General features: G+C 39.2%; 1 protein-coding gene across 6 annotated transcripts in view; it reads left to right on the plus strand.

Moving 5' to 3' along the window:
• Nucleotides 1–23,815, plus strand: part of TBC1D1 (TBC1 domain family member 1) — a 114,110-nt gene that overhangs the window by 4,084 nt on the left and 86,211 nt on the right. For all 6 annotated transcript variants that reach the window (XM_030492198.1, XM_030492200.1, XM_030492202.1 and 3 more), the window contains exon 2: nt 3,444–3,952. In XM_030492198.1, the coding sequence (XP_030348058.1) occupies nt 3,536–3,952 (417 nt within the window). In that variant the 5' untranslated portion in view covers nt 3,444–3,535. The remainder of the gene's footprint in view (nt 1–3,443; nt 3,953–23,815) is intronic.

Below are 23,815 nucleotides of genomic sequence, written 5' to 3' on the forward strand. Positions count from 1 at the left end.
TTCTCCCAGCCCAGAATAACTGAGCTGAATGGCACTTAAAGCTGTCAACAGAAGATCAAAGTTTAGGTGGAAGGAAACAAGTGGGTGGCTTTATTTTTACTCCTTTTCTATCCTCTCTTGGATTAAAGGTGAAATAAGCATTTGCTTTGAAGAAGATGTTTGTGAATTAATCAGGGAGACACTTGGGAGCCTACTGTACTAATATGGATGGCAAATGGGTACAGCACCTGCAGCCAAGTTTTAGAGGGGTGAACTGAGTGGTGGCAACCAGACATGGGTGAAGGTGCCAGAATTCCCAGTGGTGGAGTCGGGGCAGACACGGAGCTCAGAGCACAGACACTCTTCGACCATGATATGTGCTTAATTTTATGGCTGGGAATAGGCGTATTAAGATGTATAGAACTATTTTTAGGTCTATATTAAATGTGCACATAAATACTTCATGGTCTGGAAGTAAAACGTAGTCCTTGGTGTAAACTTACAGGACATTAATGCTGGCAGCATGAAATTGGTGTAATTTCTAGTGGGCTTTGCATATAAATTAAGATAAGGATGATACGAGGAGCAAACAAGGAAAGAATGGCTGGAAAAGAGAGAAGAAACATGCAGAACGGTAACGTGCAGAACGATACGGGTTAGATAAGGAGACCTTCTGGTACTGCTGAATTAGTGCTCTGAGAAACTGCACTTTTAGCCTCTCTTAATGTTAGGAAAAAAAACCCCTAGCATTCTGACTTCTAGTTAACTACTTTGATTTAGTATGAACTGTTTTTCTTTAGAAATAACAAATACAGACATTGGAGTATTTAAGCTGTTGACTTTGCAAGGTGTTTATTTTGTTTAAGAGAGATGAATGCCAAGAAGTTTTGCATTTATATTAAATGCATTCCAGCAGTACAGTGTTTATTTAAGTATGACAGAGTATCAGACTTTTTTTTCTTACATACTGTTCAGTCCTTAGTGTTAGCATGCAAAGTAATGTATTATATTGTGATATTTAGTCTTATTTGAGGCTGCAGTGCCTTGCAGGTCTGCACTAAAAGAGCATGGTGGATGGTGGTAATCCAAATGAAATGTCTCTTCCTTGAAAAGTTGATTTAAATGAGGATGACTCTGTTGTGTTTTTACATGCATTTTATTTAATGGAATTTTTTACAAAAGAGTTCTGAGAAATATGGTTACAAAAAGTATGTGGCTAATAGGTCATCATCTGTGCAGGAGCTCGCTTCTCCTGTTTTTAACTAAGAATGGAGCGGTTTTAGGTTTTCTTATTCTGAGCTGATTATATATGCCACTAAATGCTGAGAACACTAAAAGCTACAAACCTTGTATTTTGGACTATGCACGAGTGTAGTTAAGAATGAATCTGATCTTCCCTGCAGTTGCGGAGCTATTTTTCATTATTACAGTTAAGAAGAAAATAATTTGTAATAGCTTGTCAAAGAAGAAGAGACCATTTTGATTCCTGACATGCGAAACTATAATAATAATTGTGTTTAGCAGTCTGTGTTGATCAGGTATAAAAATTGCTTTGTGAAGCTGCTATCCCATAGGTTTCAATGCATTTACATTCATCTTAAAGATGGCTGTTTTCTTGCTTGCTTGTGAAACAAAATAGAGTTGTAGTATAATTGAAATGAGGGACCCAAATTCTGGATTTTCATTGCCTTTTTCCCCAACACCTTCCTCATCTCTCTCCCCCTCCCCCTTTACCTCCCCTGGTTTATAAAAAGCCTGTTGAAGAAATTGTTCTACACATCTAGAAAGCTACTTATAATAATTTCTTCAAATAGTGTCTTTAAAACCTGCATTATTGGATTCTCTTGCTAAATTTGTCATCCTTGGAACTGGTAATGTAGCCACAGAGTTCATTTGTCAAAAGATGCGAAAGTTCCAAAGCAGTAAATGTACCCAAACACGGGTTTCTGCAGTTCTCTTGCTTTTACAGTTTGCTAGTTACTACAGAAACATTTTTCCCCATGGGGACATTTGTAAATTGGTTGCATTTTAAAACTTTGTTTAGTTCAAAATGAATTCCCATCTTAAATTTTTTCTAGATTTTTTTTTTTAATTCTAAAATTTCCTTTAACTTTCAACAGGGTGAAGCACTGTTAGAAACTCAGCTTGAAAATATTTTATAAGGACAAATAAAGGACACAGTTTAATGAAAACTCATGAGAAAACTACTGCTATTTTTCATCATGTTTGTAGATGAACAAAGACAAGAAATACTGTTGCCACAGTAAACAGATGCCATTTATTAAATACTTGTTCAAATATATTTGAAAGTGTTTTGTAAAGACTTCTTTGGACTGCTCATGTTGTTTTTAATAGGTCTTTTCATGGGAAATTCTCAGAAGGCTGAGGGTAAACTCGTGTCAGGGTATTTAAACATAGGCAATTATAGGCCTGTCAGCTTCTCATCAGTCTCACACAAAAATAATGTAGCAGCTGAAAGCCAGGTTCAATTAATGAGGATTTAAAAAACATGGTAGTATAACACCTGCCAATCTATGTTTTCATAGGCTATATTTTGCAAAATGAAATTGATAAATGCAATTACTGGATTTTGTTACTAAACTTACTAATATGTAGTAACAGCAGTGGTGGTACTATATGTTGGGTGTAACAGGATTATAACAGGGTTACATGTAACTTGGTTCCATTTGATATTTTAAGAAATGAAAATGATACAATATCAATGTGGCACACATTAAGTATTCCTGGCTGGCTGAGAGGCCTCAAAATGTAATCATGAGTTGTGAATCACCATGTTTTTTGGTGGGATGCTGTAAGGATTGATGCTTATCTCTGCTATCTGATAGCTGTATCAGCAGTCAGTCAGTTGACTGCTATTAGCTTTTTCAGATGAAGATTTCTGGGGTGTTACTTAATGAAAAAGTCTGTTTGGTAACAGCCCATGATCACTTGGCAAACTACCCAAGGAAACAACTCCATGTTAGTAGCCAAAGTCAAAATTGTCTACCTATGAACAAGGACGATGACCTTCCTTCCTCCCCCAAATGTGAATGTGTCTTAGCAAGCACTGACTTCAACTGTCCTGAAGGTCAGAAAAGCTCAGCTGAGTTCTTTCTGTGATAATAGGATTGAAATAGGCCAGTGTGATCCATGTGCACCTCCCATGAAACAGACAGAGGCTAGAAAGAATGTGTGTTTTTGAGTCTGGTTACTTATTAGATGGGTTTAGCAAGGGTTGTAAACCAACTTTTAAATCAGGACTGACTTTTTTTTTGAACCAATGTATTTAGTGCTATTACGTTTGTTGGACCTGAAATGGTAAGGTCCAGTGTAGGGGAAATGTGCTGAATAGGTCATCGTAGAGAATCAGTTTATCTCTTCTGATGCTATTAAATATTTGTGTTACTAACAGTTCATTTTTAATAGGGTTTCAGCACCTACATAACTATTTCTTTTCCTTACAGAAATCTTCTGTTCCTTAATCAAAGAACCTTCCAGAAAAGTCATTCCATGGAACTGAAATATTGATGAATTAGTCTGGGTAAAGGACTATAAAATGGAGCCAATTACATTCAAAGTTAAAAATTACCAAATACCGAATGATTTCTCAGCAAGTTTCAGTCTCCAGCTTGTTGGTTCTCTGCCAGTGCATTCCCTAACCACCATGTCAATGCTGCCGTGGATTGTGGCAGAGATCCGGATGCTCAGTGCAAAGTCTTCCAAAGAAGAACCTAGCGTCAGCCAAATCCGACTGTATGTTTCACCAGCGAGTTTGCGATGTGAACCAGACACTGGGAAAATCCAGCAGTGGGACCCTTTGATTTATTCAGGTTTGTTCGAACACAAGCCACAGCATGTCCACAAACTGATACACAACAGCCACGATCCAAGCTACTTTGCTTGTCTGATAAAGGATGGAGCAGCAAATCAGCAAAGTATCTGCTATGTATTTAAAGCTGATGATCAGACAAAAGTAAGTAAAAAGAAAAAAAATCACCAGAGCAAGCAACTCTGGAGTTCCTTTTGTGCTGTTTGAAAGCTTTCACTACAGTGTAAGATCTTAAGCTTGTATTTACAATTAGAGATTGGATCTCACTAAAACGTACCAACAAGCATCACTTTACTTGATGTTAATGGTTCCATTGAGCTTGAACTGCACAGTATGTGAAGTGAGAGGTGTGTAAATCTTCTACAGGATCAGAACCATGAATTTCGTCAGCTTAAAAAACACCCACGTTTGGGATATGGGCTGAAATCTTGTCCCTCAAGTCAGTGAGAGTTTTTCTGTTGATGTCATTAGGGCTAGGATTTCACCCTTGAGTCACTGTGAACTTTATCTAATCCTACAGTCGGACCTCTCAAATTTCTGTTTGCGTGAGTTGAGACCTGTGTGACTGGGAAATAGAGATAGCTCCTTTCTCAGAAGGAGGAGTGGGTAGGGTGGAGCCTCAGTAGGTAGTATGCCTCCAACCACAGGACGCTGTCGAAACCTCTTCCTAGCTCTGTAATCCAGAGCCTGGCGGGTGGTGTCGGAGGATGGGAGAGAGGCCACACTGCAGTGCTGTGACTGTGACATGCAGGCTTGCTGCTGCATGGCTTGAGGCAGGAGTTGGGTGTGCACGTCGCACGCTGTGGGTGAGATTTGGCTCAGTCTACATTTCTTAGGAGCAAGTTGTGTCCTTGCTGAAAAGGTGCAAGCATTAAAAATAGTCTCTTGTTTGAGGGCAATGTGAGACAATAACTCTCGTGAGTAGGATTTGACACAAAGCTGCTGTGATCTATTGGGGACAAACCACTGACATAATCCTGCACCTTTTGAATGTAGACTGTAGCTATAATGTTGGAAAACAGCATATTACCACATGCTGTTTGCTTGACTCATAGGAGATGTCTTGCTGAAGCACCGTGGAGGTATTATGTATATATACACCATACATGGGATTTACACCAACCTGCGCAATAGAAAAACATTGTACAGTTCCAAATCTGTGGTCTCGAGCTTAGGGCTCAAAACATATGGAAACAGCTTTAGTTAAATCCCCCCCAGATAAAAAGGCAGTTCCAATAAATTAGAAGGCAAATATGTTGTAAATCATAAGCATTCAAGTGAGAAATCCCATCAAGTTAAGATGTGGAATACCAAATTTGTGTATCTAAGGGAGCAGAAATAAGGAATAGATGTTTAAGAACTTGGCATTGAATAGAAGTTGGTAAATGCATGTTGCAGTTTTCTTACGCATTTATTTTTGCTTGTGATTTTACAGGACTAAGGTGAGTACACAACACTGATCACCCCCAGTACGTTTTCTTTTGCAAGAAAGGATTGAAGTACTTTTTCCTAGACATGTTTGAAATTACAGAGAACAAAATAAGTCTACAGTTAAATTTGCAGCTGTGTCTACATGTTTTTGGAGAAAACACCTAGAGTTTTTGAGTGCCTATTTTAACTACTTAGTCCCAGAATCACACAGCTCTATGTCCTTTCAAAAACTACCCTCCACCTGGGCTCTTAACTTGCCTTGATTACACGGGTTGTTTCTCTTGACTTTTTTGCAGACTAGGTTCCTAATTAGGAGGTAGACATCTAATTGGCATTTGTGGATCTATGGTTTAACAAAATGATGATGGACATTTCAAGTGTTCTGCTCATCTTCTAAGTGAAGACCTGCCATTTTAACTTAAATTCAATGCAATTTCTGATTAATCTCACCTTTAAGTCACACATTATAGGGTGTTGTTACTTTGCCCTGAGTGGTGTTGTGTAATGCCTTTGAGCTAATTGGTGCTTTTGTATTTATCAAGAAAAGTGAAATGATGTTACCTGTTTTGCAGGTGCCCAAGTTGCAAGCATAGGAGTGCGCTGTATACCTTTGTTATAAACTGAGGGAGCTAGCTATTTGTTAAAAGTGAGTGAGTTAGGATGAAGAATTTGGCACTATGTTGCTGCAGCTTATGTTCAGTTTCAGGAGAAATGCATTTTAGAAATTGGACCTTTGCAGCCTATGTGACACAGCAGACTCCTGTGAACTCTTTACCCCGTAGTCTTAGACATTCAAACTCATGTGATAATTGCACTTAGTCTATTTTCATTTGGGGGGGAGGGAGGTGGAGCCCCAGCAAAACAACAACAACCAAACTAAAAAAACCCCAAACAACTGGTTTTACAATTACAATAATATTGTAAACTGCAGGAGCCACAGTTCTTTGCTTCTGCATAGATAAATCTGTAGTAGGGCTGTATTTGATAGAGAGTTCTCAGGTTAGGTCAGGTCTGACCGAGGATTTGAAGTAGAAGGTACTTTGTGGCTTTGCAAATAAATTCTGAATATATTCCCACCTTAGGATAAGTAGAATAAAAGAGGACAGAAGGATGTCTGTGGGAGAAGTAGAGTAGGAATATTAGTATGTTAAGATGAAAGCAGGTGAGTAGAAGACTAAAAAGTGAAGGCCTTTGAAGAGGAGTACGAGAAACTTGAACTTCCTGCAGACAGAGGAATAGCACTGGAGGTGGTAGAAAGTACAGAAAACCAGGATTGTTCAGGCTTTTAGCATCAGCATTGCAGATAGACTGCAGTCCATTAACTCTAGTCCATTACCTGTGGTTGTACTCCTTTATATATACAAATTGAGCGAGAACATATACTTGATTAATGAGGGATTATCTTACTGTTTAATATGAAAGCATTTTGTTAATGGGAAATGATTTTTTTTCCTGGGTAATATTTAGGTCAAAATTGATGGGGTGTGGGAACATGTAATGTTTTTCCTGGATATAAATACAGGATTGTTAGATTCATTGTTGCTCCATTGCCAGCATGTTCACTTTAGAAAAGAAATCAGTAGACAGGTAATTAATACTAAATAATGTCAGGATTCTTTGAAAGGAGTTCTTTGTTCTACTCCTCTTCAGAAATGAAAGCAAAGGCAGAGCCCCACTGTGGTCTTTGTCTTCATTCTGAAGAATCTTGTATAATCATAGCAGCCTTCCAGTATCTGAAGGGGGTCTATAAGGATGCTGGGGAAGGACTCTTCCTTAGGGACTGTAGTGGTAGGACAAGGCCTAATGGGTTCAAACTTAAACAGGGGAAGTTTAGATTAGATATAAGGAAGAAGTTCTTTACAGTGAGGGTGGTGAAGCAATGGAATGGGTTGCCCAGGGAGGTTGTGGATGCTCCATCCCTGGCACTGTTCAAGGCCAGGTTGGACAGAGCCTTGGACCACATGGTTTAGGGCAAGGTGTCCCTGCCCATGGCAGGGGAGTTGGAACTAGATGATCTTAAGGTCCTTTCCAACCCTTACTATTCTATGATTCTATGATTCTAATTATTTCCATTGCATCATCACGGCAGTATACGACTCACTTTCCCTGCTAGTACAGCAGTACGTAGGGGAGGATGTGAGAAGTTTCCTGGCAGACTGCTCCTTGGCACATTACTTGAAAACAAGCATGTGCATATAGAGATCATTCCACTCCGCTTAGTACTAAAAGGATGGTTTTACACTGCATAGGGAGAGCTTTTATGGGTTAGAGTCACCTTTCTAAGCAGATCTTTTGGATATGGGATCTGGAGCCTTCCTTCATTCTCTATGTATAACTTTAGTAAGTTTCCACTAATTACAGATAGTGGAGTGTTTTATCCCTTCACCCTCATTCTGTGGAAGTTTTGATGGGGCCTGAGTAATTTCTGCCTGAGGGTGGGGCTGAATCATTAATGCATATTCTCTGTAGGTGCTCAGGAATGGAGCTGAGTTCAATTATATTGCCTGCAGGGAGTTTATGAAGACTACCGGCAGGTCATTGATGGGGATTATGCATACTGTGTTGAGTAATGGTGGTGGAAGCTAAGGAAGCTCTCCTATAAATCTGTGCTTGCAGGGCAGTACTTTCATCATCAGAACACAGCTTTGTTGAACAGCTTGGCCAGAGTGCTTGGGTACTGTAGAAGTGTGATGGCATAAATGAAAACATACATGATACCAGACTACGTATCTTCCCGTCTGACATTTGCTTATGTTCTATAGAGATGTGATACTATTGACATTGTTGTTGTTGAAAAATATATACGTTAAAACTTATTTTTGGCCTACACTTGAGATGTGGTAGATTGAAAGTGTTTGGAACTGTAGGTGAGGTGTGCTGTTTCCTTCATGAGCTCATTCTCCACGATCACAGCATGGTTCTCCTGTAGGACTCCTTGCTTTAGCACATTGTTCGCTCAGAGGAGTGAAAGAGATAGATAATGAGAAGCTAATGGCATACTGTCCCAGGATATCCCTCTCCTCTAAACACAAAGTAACCAAAACATTACAGAAAAGTAATTCCTGCTCTTATTTTCAGTTTGGAGAAGTAATTCCACATGCCATTATGTTGATCTTTATTTGGTGTATCAAATGATTTGTTTTACTTGGGTATGTTTAATCTTATTTGATGGATGTTTTGGCTGGCAAATGGAATACTGGTCACTAGTTTACCTGGTCATGCCCTGGGCTAGTTTAGATTTAAGGGAAGTTAAGGTTGCACTCTCCTTTATTATACTTTGTTGTAAATAAAGAATAACAGTTCTAAACTTAATGGTTTCACAGAAGTCTGAGTCAAAGAGGGCATTCAGTACCTCAGCCTTTTCCATATCCTGTGCTCCATTCAGAAGCAGGCCAAAATTTTCCCTACTTTTCTTTTTGTCATCTATGTAGCTATAGAAGCCCTTTTTGTTACCTTTCACATCCCTTGCCAGATTCAACTCCAGGTGGGCTTTCGCTTTCCTAACCATGTCTCTCAGACAGTGTCTACATATTCCTCTCAGGTTACCTGTCCCTGCTTCTACCCTCTCTATTCTCCTGTTCTATGTTTGAGATTTTCCAGGAGCTTCTTGTTCATCCATGCAGGTATTTTTCTTTTGGTCATTTGTATGGACTGCTCTTGAACTTGAGTCTGAATAACAGCCAGCTTTCTTGGACCGTCTTCTCTCCAGTGCCATTATTCCATGGTACTTTTTCAAGTAGATCCCTGAAGAGGCCAAAATCTGCTCTTCTGAAGTCCAGGGTTGTGATCGTGCTTCTTACCTTGCTTCTCAGGATCCTGAACTCCACCACCTCATGGTCACTGCAGCCAAGGCTGCCTTTGACCTTCATATCCCCAACAAGCCCTCCCATGTTGGTAAGTATGAGGTCTGGCAGAGCACCTCTTCTCATCACCTCCTCTGTCACTTGGATCAGCAAGTTGTCATCAGTGCTTTCCAGAAACTTCCTGGATTGACTATGCCCTGCTGTGTTGTTCCTCCAGCAGATACTTGGATGGTTGAAGTCCCTCATCATGACCAGGGTTTGCAAATGTGAGCACTACAGTAGAAGTACTAGCTGTCTGTAGAATGCTTCATCCACATCATCTTCCTGGTCATAGGGTAAAATAAATTCCTTTGTGCAAAGTAAAAGTCAGCAGCCAGCGCTGTCACCTTTTTTTACTTAAGCAGATGCTCAGAATGTTTGAAAGTTTCTCCTTTTTTCTTTATTTGATATGAACTGGTGATTTAGAGAATTTGAGGGAGAGCCCAGAAACTCGTGTCTGATGTCTTGTAAGGAGTAGTGTTTCTGTGACATTTATCAATGGCTGATACAGAACTAGAGTATGAAGAAACGTAAAATGTTTAGTTCACATTTTGTAAGGCTTAAGTTTAGTTCTTCTCCCCCTTGCAAGAGTCTGGACAGAAGTTGTCATAACAGCCTATAATATGTACTTGTGTTTACCAGAGCTGTTAATGTTACAATGGCAAAATACTGAATAGAACTGTTCTTTTCCATTTTATAGAGAAATACTGCTTTTGCTCGTGGTTTAAGCAGGATCACAGCTGCACAAGACATGCACACGTCTGCTTGTTTCTTCTGAATCTTTGTTCTGTAGTGTCATAAATCAGGGGCAGCTTTTGGCCCAGGAACTGGGCTGCTAGCAGCTGCAGAAGTGTTGCCATGAGAGTTGCGGTGCCCGTATGGTTGCAGTGGTCTGGGACACCTGCTTGAGACCTGAGCCTACTCATAGACCCTGCCAAATCTGCCCCATGGCAGACACAGATCCCATCTCCGTTTTAAAACCTAGCCCACACTTTTTAAAGTGTAGCTGTTTGGTTACAACAGTAATCTCGCCTTTTGTTAGAGGTCTTCATTTTTTGGGTCCAATTGCTTTAATAGTTACTATGTTTTTTAAACAACCTTCACCTACTTTTGTGAGGTACTTATGCGCTTAAGTAGATCATGTTGTATTACCTGGAATGCAGTACTCCTTGTTACATGTTGTTTGTGATCTGATTATGTGCTGGAGAAGCTGGTTTCAGATAATCAACACGTAGCTCACTGTGAGCTGCACAGAACTGATGTGAGTGAACTTCACATTATTCATCTATAAAAGGAATGGCAGAGGCCCAGTGAACTCCAGAGCAGTTGTTGTGAGGCTTAGCTTCATGACTGAGGGTTCTTACACAACTTGTTTTTACATTAGGCTCTAAGATATGGCCTCACTAAGTGTCTCATTTTTAATAGCACCATTTCCCTTTCAGAAAAGAATTCAGGCAAGATAATTTTAAAGATAGAGGTGATCTTTTCCTACTGTATTTTACTGCTTGGTGAGTCTAAGGAGATTAAAACATGATTCTTCTTTTGCAAAAAGCATAAAACACTGAAACAAAATGAGGTAGCTGGACTTAGTGCAGCTGAGAGCTTAATTTGGCAGGTTTCTGCCTCCTGTTTGTATGTACCTTCATTTTTTTCTGATGGAATCTACATAAATGCAAACTCCTAGTACTGCTATTTGGTTTAGGAAGTCTTTCCTGTCTCCCAAATGCTAACTGGAGAAATTAATGTAAAAAAACCCCAACCAAACAAACAAAAAACCCAACCAACTCCCCCCCCCCAAAAAAATACCCCAAAACAAACAAAAACCAATAAAACAGAAGGAAAAAAATCCAACAGAACAAATAAAAAATCAAATACATAATTGTGCACATACATAGCCTGGTATATAAAGTAGGTCAAAGTTTAGCTGTGTAAATCTTAATAGTGTGTCCTATGTAATGCAAACAGCCAGCTGTGCTTTGGACACTCTCACAATTAATCAGGATTTATACTTATCCTGAGCCTAGAGCATAACTGCGACTACACCAGCTCTATCCTGGGATCTGTTTGAAGGATTCATGTATGTAAACTCTTCTTTCAGGGTGCTTTAGTGGACAATGAACCTGTCCCTAGCAGCATTATCCCAAGGCTTTATGGGGCTCTTGTCAGACCCTAGAGTGACATTGTGCCCTCCTGGCTCAGCTAAGTGCTCCTGTTTCATCTTCATTTTACAAGAAATGTTGTGTGATTTCCCTCAACCTCATGTGTGACTACCACACAGAGGAAGTCATTTGTGCAATACCAATGCCGTTTCCTGACTTAAAGTCAGAGATAAAGTCTTACAAAAGAAGATGAAATTAATCACATTGTAAAGAGATGCCTATTCCCACTCTTACAGTGGCAGCAACATAAAATTACATTTTCTTGTGATTTCTTCCATTTTCTAAATAATGCAGAAACTTCTGCTACAGAATGACTGATTAGTATAGGATTCTGTGTCAGATGACACTGTTAGCAAATTTTTCAACTTAAATAATACTGAAAGTATCTATGTGTTACTTGTGCTGTCATGTGCACTTCATTTTAGAGCCAGAGTTCACACCAAGATTATTTATTGTTCGTTCACTTTTCCGATTGAGGATTGTAGTGGAGATACAAAACAGTGGAACTGAGGCTAAAACATCATTAACAGATCTGTGATCAGGCTTTTCACCTGACTGGTAACCATTCCTTTTATCTGACAAGGTCTGATAGTTATAGCCTATGAAGTCCAGTACAGGCAATTGGAGCCATAATATCCAAGCATTCTCCAGAGTCAGAGTTTCCTTCAGAAACTTCCTCTTCACAGAGTGAAGAGCTTCCTTGCATATCTCCAAAAAGAAGCTCACTCTTAACATCTTTGCCCAATCTGGGTGCAGCTTTTGGTGACATTGCAATCCCTCCATTGCTCACTTGCCTATTCTCACCTTTTCCCCTAGTCTTGTATTATGTTGTGGTATGACTCAGTGGTGCAGTTCAGAGCAATTTAAATATTCCAGAATATTGTGACCATTTTTCTAAACTTTGCAAGAGTTTGGTGATGCTGTAGTCTTCAAATTTGATTGAAAAGCTTGAAGATAACTTACTGTGGAAGACAAATACAAAAATTTGAGAATTTCTTGAATCCACACAGTTCTCAAAGTATAATGTCGGTCTTGAGTTGAGAGGCTATGTTTAGCTACACGTTACCCCAGCACTAAACATATTAAATTCCTCATCTTCACAAGTGGTAATAATAACAAAATAGGTAACAGGAAAGTTATTCACCTCACCTTACTGTAGTGCAGTAAAATCTGCCTTCTGCAAAGGTGTCGGTTGCAATACACACAAAGTAAGTGAATGGGTCTCATCACTTTGGCGCCTAAGCCTAGTCAGACCTGCAGCTTCAAACCAACTCACAGCCCACAGAAAATTCTGGGCAAATAAAACAGAAAATAGGAGTTGCACCTGTGGAAAAGTTCTGAGTGAGAAAGAAAATGAGTCTAGAAAACCAGGTTGCATATACGGATTTAGGAGTTTAGAAAATACTGTTTGATCCATAGTAACACTGGATATTAAGCTGAATTTACGATACTACAAAGAAGAATAATTAATGATGAAGGAACTCCAGTGTATTTCCAGCAGTTACCCACTGCAGTGGCTTGCTGAAATTAAATTAAGACTAGGGAATGTTTGGAAGAATGTTGCCTTATTGACGTCCAAACACAAGTCAGTCTAATCTAGATTCAGTAGATGGTTTTTATTTTTCATTTAATTAATGATTTTAAGGAATATGAAGTATGCACAGTTATGATGTTTTTAAATTAATTTTGTGGGTACATGGTGCAATATTTACATGCAATTTAAAGCCAGAAAAAGCATATTTTTTGGGGGGGGGACAGACTGCTTTGAAAAAGAACAGTTTTAATAAAAAATCAGCCTTACCTAACACAGTGTTAGTTTTTGTGGCACACAGTACAATAACATATTGAGGACAGTGTAATTTAGTTCGTGAAAGAGAGCATTCAAAGCGTGTACAATCTGTTTTTAAACATGTGGGAAGATAGGTTTTGTCAAATATATGAATAAACAAAGGTCGTATCTGTCACGTAGGTTAGTACAATCTCTCCAGACAGACTCAAGAGTGGTTCTGGCATGAATCAGATTGTAGGACTGGGTCCTACAGCAGTGATTTTTCCTCAAGACTAGTAAAGCCAAAACCTTTCTGTTATCTGTGCTTCACAGGTTTCTCTGAAAAGCTTGGTCTCTAGCTCACTTGGAGCTACTTAAACATTCATCTTCAGGCAGTTGTATTTTCTTCTTTTTTTTTTTTTTTCCCCAGATTCTAAAATGGTCCTAAGTTGTCAAATTCAAGCCATCCACATTAAAATATGAAGATGTCAATTAAAAAATTATGATTCTGAGTAAATCACCTTCCTGAAATAGCTCCTTATTTTTCCATGCAATTGGCCTTTCATGTAGAGTTTTGCATGCATTGGGCTGATGTTTATGCTGTGCCCTCAAGGTCATCAGATATGGGTTCTCTGGCTGTAGTGGAGCAGAAAACCAAAGCAGAGGAGGCATATATAACTGCTTATTTACTTTAGCCGCACAATCTCCCATCCTGTTACATGTCAAAGTGAATAACGGTAACAAATCACTGTCGTAAACCCAGTGCTTTCCCTTGCCCAGTGCAGGCACTGTTGTTATATATTTCTGGGGTTTTTTACCCTCTCTGTGGACATCAAGTTATGGGAAAGGCTGTGGGAAACATTTGCCTAAAGAATGATTTGTGTGACTGGACAAATACAGGCTTAAATGGGTATGTGCGTCTGCCCTAAAGGTTGATCATCGTGGATCTGATACAAGGATTGAGTGGATAACGCTGGTTTATACTTGGTTTGTCCTTTGTATGAAACTGCTAGTTGATGTGGGCTTTCTTCTTTCCCACCCTCCCCCCATTTTTCCTGGGGTGACAGTAATTGAGATCTATTGCTGGTCAGAAAAACAGCTTCGATGCTGGTGATTCCTCTTGCATTGGGTTGAATTTGATCCTACTACATAACTGATTGAATGTGTTGCATTTGCAAGCTTCTCGTTTCAGCCTTTAAAGGAACTCCACAAAGCTAGTTTCGACATGCAGAATGTACTTAAAAATTGCATTCTTAGTAATCACGATCCACTGCGGCTTGTTGAGTTGCTTTGTTGATAGTATGCTGTGCTTCTAAATAATAATGTAAAGAGCTTTCACAGGAAGAGAAAATAAAAGATAAAATTCATAACTCTTAATTTGAGATTTCTGGAGGCCTCATTCAGCACAAAGGTGAAAAACAACTTGCAGCTAACACCTGGTGATGTATTTTACATCTAAACCTGTGGCTAATTGAAATGGAGGTGTTTCTTTGAGAGTCTTAAAAGCAAATTGTACGTAAGTCTTACTTCTGAGTCTTTGATGCTGAAAACCTGTATGCACTTTAAGTTCGGGCTAGTTTGATTGAAGACAACAGAAATACTTCCAATAATGACATTGAACATGCTTGTAGATGCTTGCCTGGTTAGCACCTAAAATACCTAATATATTATTCTGCTTGTTTTTATCTTCAGTTTTTTTCCAGTGACAGTTTCCAATAAACAGTTATTCATACAGGAAAAAATGGTTTCCAGTTTCTGCAATTAATTCATTTAGAAAGATTTTTAATGAAGCAAAAGCACTTTTAAAACCAGATAAAAAGAAAAATAACTATAATGCGTTAACATATTGAGGATGATTAACACCACTATTAGGAAAAATGGGTTTCTTTCTTTGATTAAAAATGCAAATGGAAGTATGACATATGTCTAGGAAACAATAACATACTGATGTCTTAAGAAGAGCAAAGGTCCATTCATCACTTTTGATTCTCTGCTGATTACTCAAACCCCATTCTGATGTGCATCTGCAGGTACAAATAGCATTTGGTCCCTGCAGAGATCTCTAATTGAAACTGAACTCAGAGGCATTGCTAGAAGACATTAGGCTGCCTTAGCTTGACCTGCAGTCCAGTAGCGATGGGACACTTTCATTTTCCTGGTTTCAGTGCATATTTCAAACTGGCACAATAGATAATGATCTACTAGAACGAGGCACTTGGATTCCCAAAGCAGGACTGGGATTTAGGAGAGGAAGCAGTTGCTTCTGTGGAGCTCTGTGCAGTATTTCTGCTTCCGCGAAGCACTGTACAGCATTTCTGCCAGTAACATTTTCATACATAGTCAGGCCCTTAGAAAGTTTCTCTAATTGCAGGAAGTGAACTTCATTGTTCTTAAAAGGGATTAGTCCCCAGAGTGCATAACTCCTTTTTACACGCACCCACCCCCTTCCCTCCGCTCCCTTCACGGGGGTTTGCAGATTCACCATGGTTTAAGATGAGGTGTTTAAGTGCCACTTAGTGGCTGTCCAGAGCAAATGTAAGCTGCTGCGATAGCTGTGGCAGTTTTCACCTCTCCTCCTGTTGCTTTCCACCAGCAGAATTCCTCACCTTATTTTAGAGATACTGAAGGCTTAATCTAAGACTGGTTGAAATAAATTCAAAGACCCTGGTGGCCTTTCGATAAGAATTTCAGTACTGTCATTCCCATTTTAGATCAGGTTTGTTTGTTTTTTGGTTTTTGTTTTTTTTCCCCAAAATTGTCCCTATGAAATTCTTTAGATTCTCCTTGTGGTTTGGTGTGGGTTTTTTGTTTGTTTGGTTGGTTGGTTTTTGGGGGGTTTGTTGTTGGGTTTGTTTTGTTTTGGCAATAAATGCCTGTAAAAGTATGGCAATGAGTTGATATTTTATTATGAAGCAAGCTAGCACAAGAACAGTAACTAAAGATGCTGTCTCTAGAACTGAAATATTGGTGTTCCTGGAGTTTATTCTTAGGTATGAAATTCACAAAACAAAACACGTGCTGAACTGGGGTTAGTGTTTGGCGTCAGCATCCAGTTCTGGGATGTCTCAGTTCCCTTCAGCAGAATATCTGATAGATGTGAAAACTCTTATCATATTCTCTCAAAGCTCTCAGTCATATTCTAACTTTGGTATAATGTGATTGTAGCTGGATAAGGACCAAAGTTGACCTTCTAGAAACTTCAGAATATTCTTTACGTGTATGTTATTATCTCCTTAATGAACTAGATCCATCCAGGGAGCAATAAACCTCAGAGTGTGTGCATTGCTTGCGTGCAGGCTTCCTTTCTACTGGGAGGAGGTTTTCAGCGGGCATTCTGCAGGGTCAGTTGCATACTGCAGAAGGCATGCTTCAAGTGTTTCTTTAAAATGAATTCTTTTTTTTTCTTTTCCTTTTTTTTCCCCTTATATTTCAGTTTTTGTGTTTTAATAGACTATCCATAAGCAAGCTAGGACTGGAAGAGTCAGAAAAGTTCCCAGGAACCTCAGACAACCAAAACATACATTTCTGAGTTAGATTTCTTGTTTATACAAACTGTCAAGGTCCCTGGATAAATCCCTTCACACAAATTAAGACTGTGCACTTCCAACAAGCCATATAAAAACTACATATGTGACAAATTTTCGTTACCTGGATAACCCTCAGTGACCTGACTTTTGCACACACACACATGCACAGGCATGTCAGTCTGTTCTGGAAGCCTTGATGCCAGCTTGATGCCAGCTTGAGACATTAGTTGAATTAGACTCGCAGGCCTTAGTCTTAACTGGAGCTCAGTCCCAGCTGGGTTGTGGGTGAAATCAAAACATGTGCATGAGGATGACATTGTGGATCTATTTGCATGTTAGAAACAACGGGGAAAACAAATTAAAGCTGGCCTACATGCCACTCCTAAATTATGATTGAAACCAACAGGAGACTTGGAATTTCTTACATCCTGGGGTAAAAGACCCTGCTCAGCTAACTTCTGAGGTTCACTTATCAATTTGAGTCTTTATGCCTGTGAACACATTGAAATACATGAGCTCAGACTCACAAGTTGCAGTGATATCTGAACTTATCACTTGAGTGAAGAGCTCAGCTGTCCAGCCCATCCTTCCAGCTGTGTGCAGGTTTCTTCTGGAATGCCAGAATTCCCTATTGGTACTGGGAATACCCAAGAAGGAAGAAAAGACAGAATCAGTTCATGGTTATTTTCTTGTAACTTTATTTATTTCTGTAGTATACCACATGTCAAATTTTGGGCTTTATTCCTGAGAATCTGTACACATTTCTTAAATTTTACCTACTCCAGGAGTCTTCTGTGAGCTGACATAGCTATCCGACATTCTCAGTGAAAAGACCTGGTTAAAGAAATATGTAGTGAGGGAATGCGTTCAGTCTGCATGGATCCAGGATCCATGGTTGTGGGATAGCTGACTCAGCATGCAAAGGCTTCCATTGTTCTGGCAGAGGAGCGGAAGCACAGTCAGCACATGTGGCCAAAATGTGCAGTGGTGTCTTACAGTAATACATCCTGAGACCTTTGAAGTGATGTAGCTTTATCAAAACCACAAAAGAGCCATAAGTACAAGTCCTGTTTCTGTATTTTAAAAGTCTCTGTGTTGTATGTTGTATTTCACAAGTGTTTTCCAGTGTGTTTTTAGGAGTGAAAACAGAATTGGCTTACAATAACTGAATGCGGAATGTTGTTTGTAATGAAACCAGAAGCTGCAAACTTCTGAACAGAAAACCTAACTGAATGGTGGGGAAGGTGGTTTTTTTCAGATCAGTAGAGACAGTACTTGAATCTTGTTTTTTAAAGATGGTTTAATGCCATTTTGTGGTTTTTGCTATCATTGAAGGACAGTATGACTTAGACAAAAATATATAAAATCAATCACAAGAGCAAAAGAATCCACATCATTGCCAAAGAAACACTTGGTGGGTTAATAAGCCCTGAGGAGAGGATAGGAAGGGGAGAGATAAGAAACAGTAAGTTAAAAGCATGTGCAAGGGAACATTGCTGATAAAACTTTCCACTTTCAAGACAGCTTGGAAAGAATATAATCAACAGCAAAACAGAGCGAAATAAAAATCACAGATAATTCAATAAAAAGGCAGATTTATATGCACCATACAAATTACTGTACTATTATTTTAGTAGGTTCCAGTGGCATTGTCAGTTCCACATTACACAGGAAATACCTAGGGAAGGACTGTGCTGCAGCTTGTAATCAAATGGTGGTGGGAAGCAGTGTGGAGCAAGGGCTGGGCGGGTTGCTGAGGGCACTTCTTAATCAACTGTGAGGGGCTGCTGTAGTGCTCAGCAGGCTGCTACAGTTCTCCCACTGGGGTTTTGTCCAAGAACACCAGAGCAGTGAGCTTGTGATATGAAGGCGACATTACAGAAACTGAAATTTCTTCAGCTTGATTCCGGAAAAGAACAGGACAATATGGTATTTGTTTCCTCTTTTTGTTATCTCTGCTTAAGCTGCATAAGAATGTAGTAGCAACTTGGTCTGTGATTTTAGCGGAGGCAGGATTGGATCCTTCTCAAATGAATGGCTTTTACACCAGGTGCTCATCATATGTAAATTGCAATATAGTTTCATTGACTGTAGGTAAGTTATGGACCCTACACCTGCTGAGAGATAAACCTGAGCTAATGTTTTTATTGTTAAGCTCTTTCCAGCAAAACCAAGAATATTATGGGTTGGAGGTGGAATAGTTAACACTTCAAGTTTTATACTAACTGTTGATTTTTTTCGGTGTACTGAAATGGATGTTGCTTTAGAGTATCTGTACTACAGTAAAGGTCCAGTAGCATCTGTGTACTGTCTATGGGGATTGTGATTGAATTCAGTTGTAAGAAATAAATGCTGGTAGAAATAGATTTATTAAGTTATTAATAAATTGTAGGAAACTGAGAAAGCTGGTTAATTTCATGGCTCTCCATACTGTGGAACTCAATATACTTTCCTAGTCTCCTGCTGTTGCAACTGAATTGCACAAAATAATATGCTTAGGTGGGGGTATTTTATAGTTAGTTATGTGAACCAGAAGCTAGGCTATAACTCTAAAATTGTGCATACAAAATTGCTTGGTTTATATTATTCATTACTAGAGTGTTCTAATAGGATAAAGTGAATATAGAAATCTTCACTAACACGTAGTCCCATGTAATGGAAATAGACATTCATAGCATGTCTCTCTCCTGCAGCACATGGGGAATTGATGAATTTTATAATTATGTTTTTAACCAGTTAAGTGAGACTTGTCATGTTCTAGTCATAGTCTTGTTTTCCTGAACACTTTCTAGACCCTTTTTACCATGTAACTTAGCCATTATGGTAAGTAGAAGTGCTTAGTATTTAACTTTTTTTCCAGTTGTGAGGTAGTCCTTCTCCACAAAGGAAATGGGACATATTTTCAAATGAAGTGTCTGTCTTCCCATCTCGGTAACTTGGGTTAACCATGTAAGTTTCAAGACCTATAAGTATAACCTTTAATTAATTGCATTTTACAAAATACTTCTTAAACTTTGAGAGTTTGGTTTTGGTTTTTTTTTTTTTCCTTTCTCCTGAGATCATTCAGTGCTTGCTGCAAGGAATCCACAGAAAGCTGGAGGAAAAGAATGGAAAATCCTTCCATGAACATATATCTAGTGCCAGGGGACATTAATCTCCATTTAATTCTCACATCCTTCATGTCCCATTGTCAGGGGGGTATGTAAAGTAAGCACTCTTGCATAGGTAATATTTTATGGTTTATCCAGTTGTGCCAGGGTGTGTGTGCAGGTGTGTATCACACCTGTGGCAGCTGATGCTGTCTCCCCCAGAGCTATCTCAGCAGCCTGGAGAGCTCAGCCTGACAAAAACGTGAGGTTTCCAACTGTTTCAGCCACAGTCAAAACCTAGTTAATGATCTCAAGGGCTCAACCTGTGTCTTTGTCACTAAACACTGGGAGCATCCCCATTTGATCTGAGCTCTCTAATCTGCTTCTGCAGTTTGCCAGTTTGCCTGTGCTCCACTCTTCCTCATCCAGTTTCACAGCTGCCAGAAAACCTTTCATTGTGACACAGTAAATGCGTGGAACCCCTGATGTCTCTGTGTGGCAGTTCCCCGCTATGCAGTGAGTTCTCCCCGTTGCTCATTTGCCACATTGTCCTTGTGGGTTTTTTGCATACAACTATTCGGATCAAAGCGATCTCTTTACAGGTCTGCCTGGATTTATCTGCAGATTCGGGCTGTGGTTTTTTCACCCATTTACAGGGATCTGATCAGTTGATCATGATCGAATTATTCAGCAGTGCACAGTTGATCTTGGTCAAAGGCAGATATACAATTATGCTTGAGCAGAATTAGTCAGAAAGCATGGCAAAGTTCCTGACAGCTTTAGGGTTTTTTTGGGTTTTGTGGGGTTTTTTTGGCTGTCTGTGGGAAGACAGAAAATACTCAATCCAGCATAAAGTTTGCCAATCCAAAGTTTACTCATCAATGTTTCTGGAAGTCTTTGAAGTGGCAGAATTATTTCAGTCCAGATGAGCATTTTGGATCAGTTGGCCTTAATGTTTGTGAATGGGCACTAGAACCGTAAAGCTAGATTGTATTTATTGTTACACTGATTAGTATAGCCTTGGTTACCTCTCTTTCTTTCTTTCTTTGTTGCTTTCTGTCTACACCTAGGTTTTGTGAGTATCTTTGGCATGCATTGTGTTTCTTTGTCAGCTACTGTACATCTAAAAGTGTCCTCTTGTCAGCTTCTCCTCCTGTAGGCCACTTCAGGTGTTGAAGGTAAAGCTACTTTTGTCTGGTTTTAGATTCTTTGTAACACTCGTCCTCATGCAAAGAGAGGTGTCTTATAGGATGGTGGGTTCCACATCCCATGAGTAGTATTTTCTCCAGATTAAGGACTTCATCAAAACATTTCTACTCTGAAGTTTCTGAATAAAATGCCAAGAGATGATCCGTTCCATAAAAGATACCTGACTGGTCAGCCCAGCATCTGCTATCACCCAGAAGTGCCTTTTAATAGGGCATAAGGAAAACATTCCATTTTCTCTAGATAGACCTTTTGCAAGGAAAAAAAACCCCAAACAAACATCTGAACACTTCTTTGTGCAAAACAGACCTGCAGGGATGGATCTTAAGATAATGGTAGCAACTGGGAAAGCTACTTCAACCTCAGGAGGTGTTTTATCATCTAATACTATCATGACCTCACTCTAATTAATCCAGCCTTGCCTGCAGGACAGCATTTGTCCAAGGAGGAGTTCATTCCACTGTCTGCTGAGCAACATGGTTGTTGGGCTTTTGTGCTTCTCTCCTACATGCTGTGGGATCACCTTTCCCTTTGCAGATCCCTTCTTCCCTCAGTCTTCTTGCTGAAATGAAAGATCCCAAATAAGCCTCAGCACATGGTAACCCTCATGTTCTGACACTCTGCTGGAGAGAGGATGGATACCGCTGGTAGGGAAGACGACAGATAACCCATCACCAATGCTAGTATTCATTCCTGTGCAGGAAATGCTATTGTCACTTGAATCAAAGCATTTGAGCAGTTACAAATTTTGTGGCTGAAAGACAATCATATATAAGCTAAAACCTACTGGAGAGGATGGAAAGGGCTCCACTGCCGAGTCAGTGCCCAGTGCTCTGGTGAGAAATTGTTCTCTTCTGTCTGCCACATGAGGAGCATGTTATCTCTGGGCACTGGTCCAGTGTCTTGTGTTTTTCATATTTGCTACTGGTTAGCAGATAGCCAAAACATCAATCTGGACTCTTAACTGGCTAACAGTACAAAGGTTACTCAAAACATTGCCATTTCTGTTTCTACTGAGTATCTGGAAACCACCAAGAAAGTAATCCCATTTTCTTTGGTGGGAGCTGGATTTCATCTCAGCGTGGATGTACAGCCCAGGGCAGTGGGCTCCTATGCACTTTGTGTTAAGGGCACAGGCACTGCCAGGCAGTGATTAGCTGTCAAATCTTGCTGTTCTCCTTCATCAGGGAGCTGATGCAGATCTTGTTTGGTAAGGTAGTTTGGTTTTGTGATTAATCTTTTATTTTATTTTGTATTGGGAAAAAAGGAATTTGTTTATAATTTAGCCAAAAGATGTACCGCTCTTCTTCACCGCAGTATCTTTTCAGAAGCTAGCTAGTCAGGCTTGATTGAGTCTTTGGATAGGATGAAATCAAAGAGGATTCATTATTCTTTTCCTTCAGTGGATCCAGATGAGTAATTTGTTGCATCTTGCATCATATAAAAGCCTGAGGTTTCCTTAAATAGACACCTTTGTTTTAGTATCTTTTAATACAGCTGTATCTGAGAACTAAAACATGACTACATTTTTAATTCACATGACAAACAGTACTCTCACAGTAGTTTCTTTCTTTCTATCTTTTCCTCTGATAAAATAGAAACCATCTAGCCTGCTGCTTGAAATGGGAAGGGATGAGACAAAACTCGAGGAAATCCTAATTAATGGTGAAAACTAAATAATGAAGGATAAAAATTGTGGTTGTTTTAAACAAAGGCCAAATAATGGATACTGGTAATTACTGGCAGGCATATTCTTTTCCTGCATTTCTTCAACTGAATTTACAAAGACCTTTTTGTGTACAGAGAAACAAAAGAGATAAATGAAACTTGTATCAGTGAATGTGGGCAGAGGGGATAATTAATGAAAAGAATAGCTGCCAAAACATGATTAAGTACAATTCAGATGAAAAAGCTTCAAAGGGGGATAGAGTGTGCTGTAAAACCACCACCAGAGTTTACAGAAAATCAAGGGGAGAGGCCAGTTGTCAGGAGACTGTGCTCTTAATGCAACTATTATACTCAATACAGTTGTAGCTATACTCTTAATGCACTTCTTGTGAGACGCCATTCAGTGGTGACATGCTGTGAAGACTCTCAGAAATATTTACAGCCATTAAACCTAAAGAAAGCTGAAATCAGAGGAGAATGAATCAGAAAATACTTTTGTGTTGAAAGGTTGACTTCAGCCTCCTTCCTTCTTAATATTTCCTCATATCTCACATCTCTTATCTCCAAACAGTTTCTTTTAATGGAGTTTTGTTGGAGAAGAAATAATGGGGGTATTTGTGTACATGTAAATTTCTGAAGGATATCTGAAGTAAAACTGAAAGATCATTTTTCTGACAATGTAAGCTTTAGTTTGTGGCTTTGAAGTATTTTAATTGCCACTATTTTAAAAACGGCCACAAATATCCTGCTAATATTTTCCATGATAACATGGAACAGTTCATAGGAATGAGAATTTTGTTTTGTTATTTAAAAGATCATACACTTAGATAAGATGGTGTCAAGTGCTACTTACTGTTTATGCAATACAGATGTTATTCCCTGGCCCTGAATTTTTCCATTTACCTAAAATGGATATATAGTATTTTTGGAGAGACAGTTATTTGCACAAGCCAAACTTAAAATAGAAAAATACAGAGGTTCTGCTTTTAGAAAGTTTAACATCCTGAAAAATGAATGCACTTATTGTTCCTACTGCATTACTAAATCTGTCTTCTTTGGAAGGTGAGTGACCTTTTCATTTACACTGAAGAATTTCATGCATTACCAAATGTTTTTATATCTGAACATTTAAGCCTAGCTGTTAGCTATTTCCTAATGCCAAAAGTACCCACTCCTTCTGCCTTCAAGGCTGGCAGATATTGTCTCACTAAACAGATAAACTAAAGCAGAGAGAGCAGTGATGTAGCATGCCTGAAAATCATGTTAACAGCAGAAACTGGAATACATTCACTGTTACTCTATCTCCTAATTCATTGT

This window comes from Strigops habroptila, chromosome 7 (genome assembly GCF_004027225.2).
Source record: "Strigops habroptila isolate Jane chromosome 7, bStrHab1.2.pri, whole genome shotgun sequence".
NCBI classification, from domain to species: Eukaryota; Metazoa; Chordata; class Aves; order Psittaciformes; family Psittacidae; genus Strigops; species Strigops habroptila.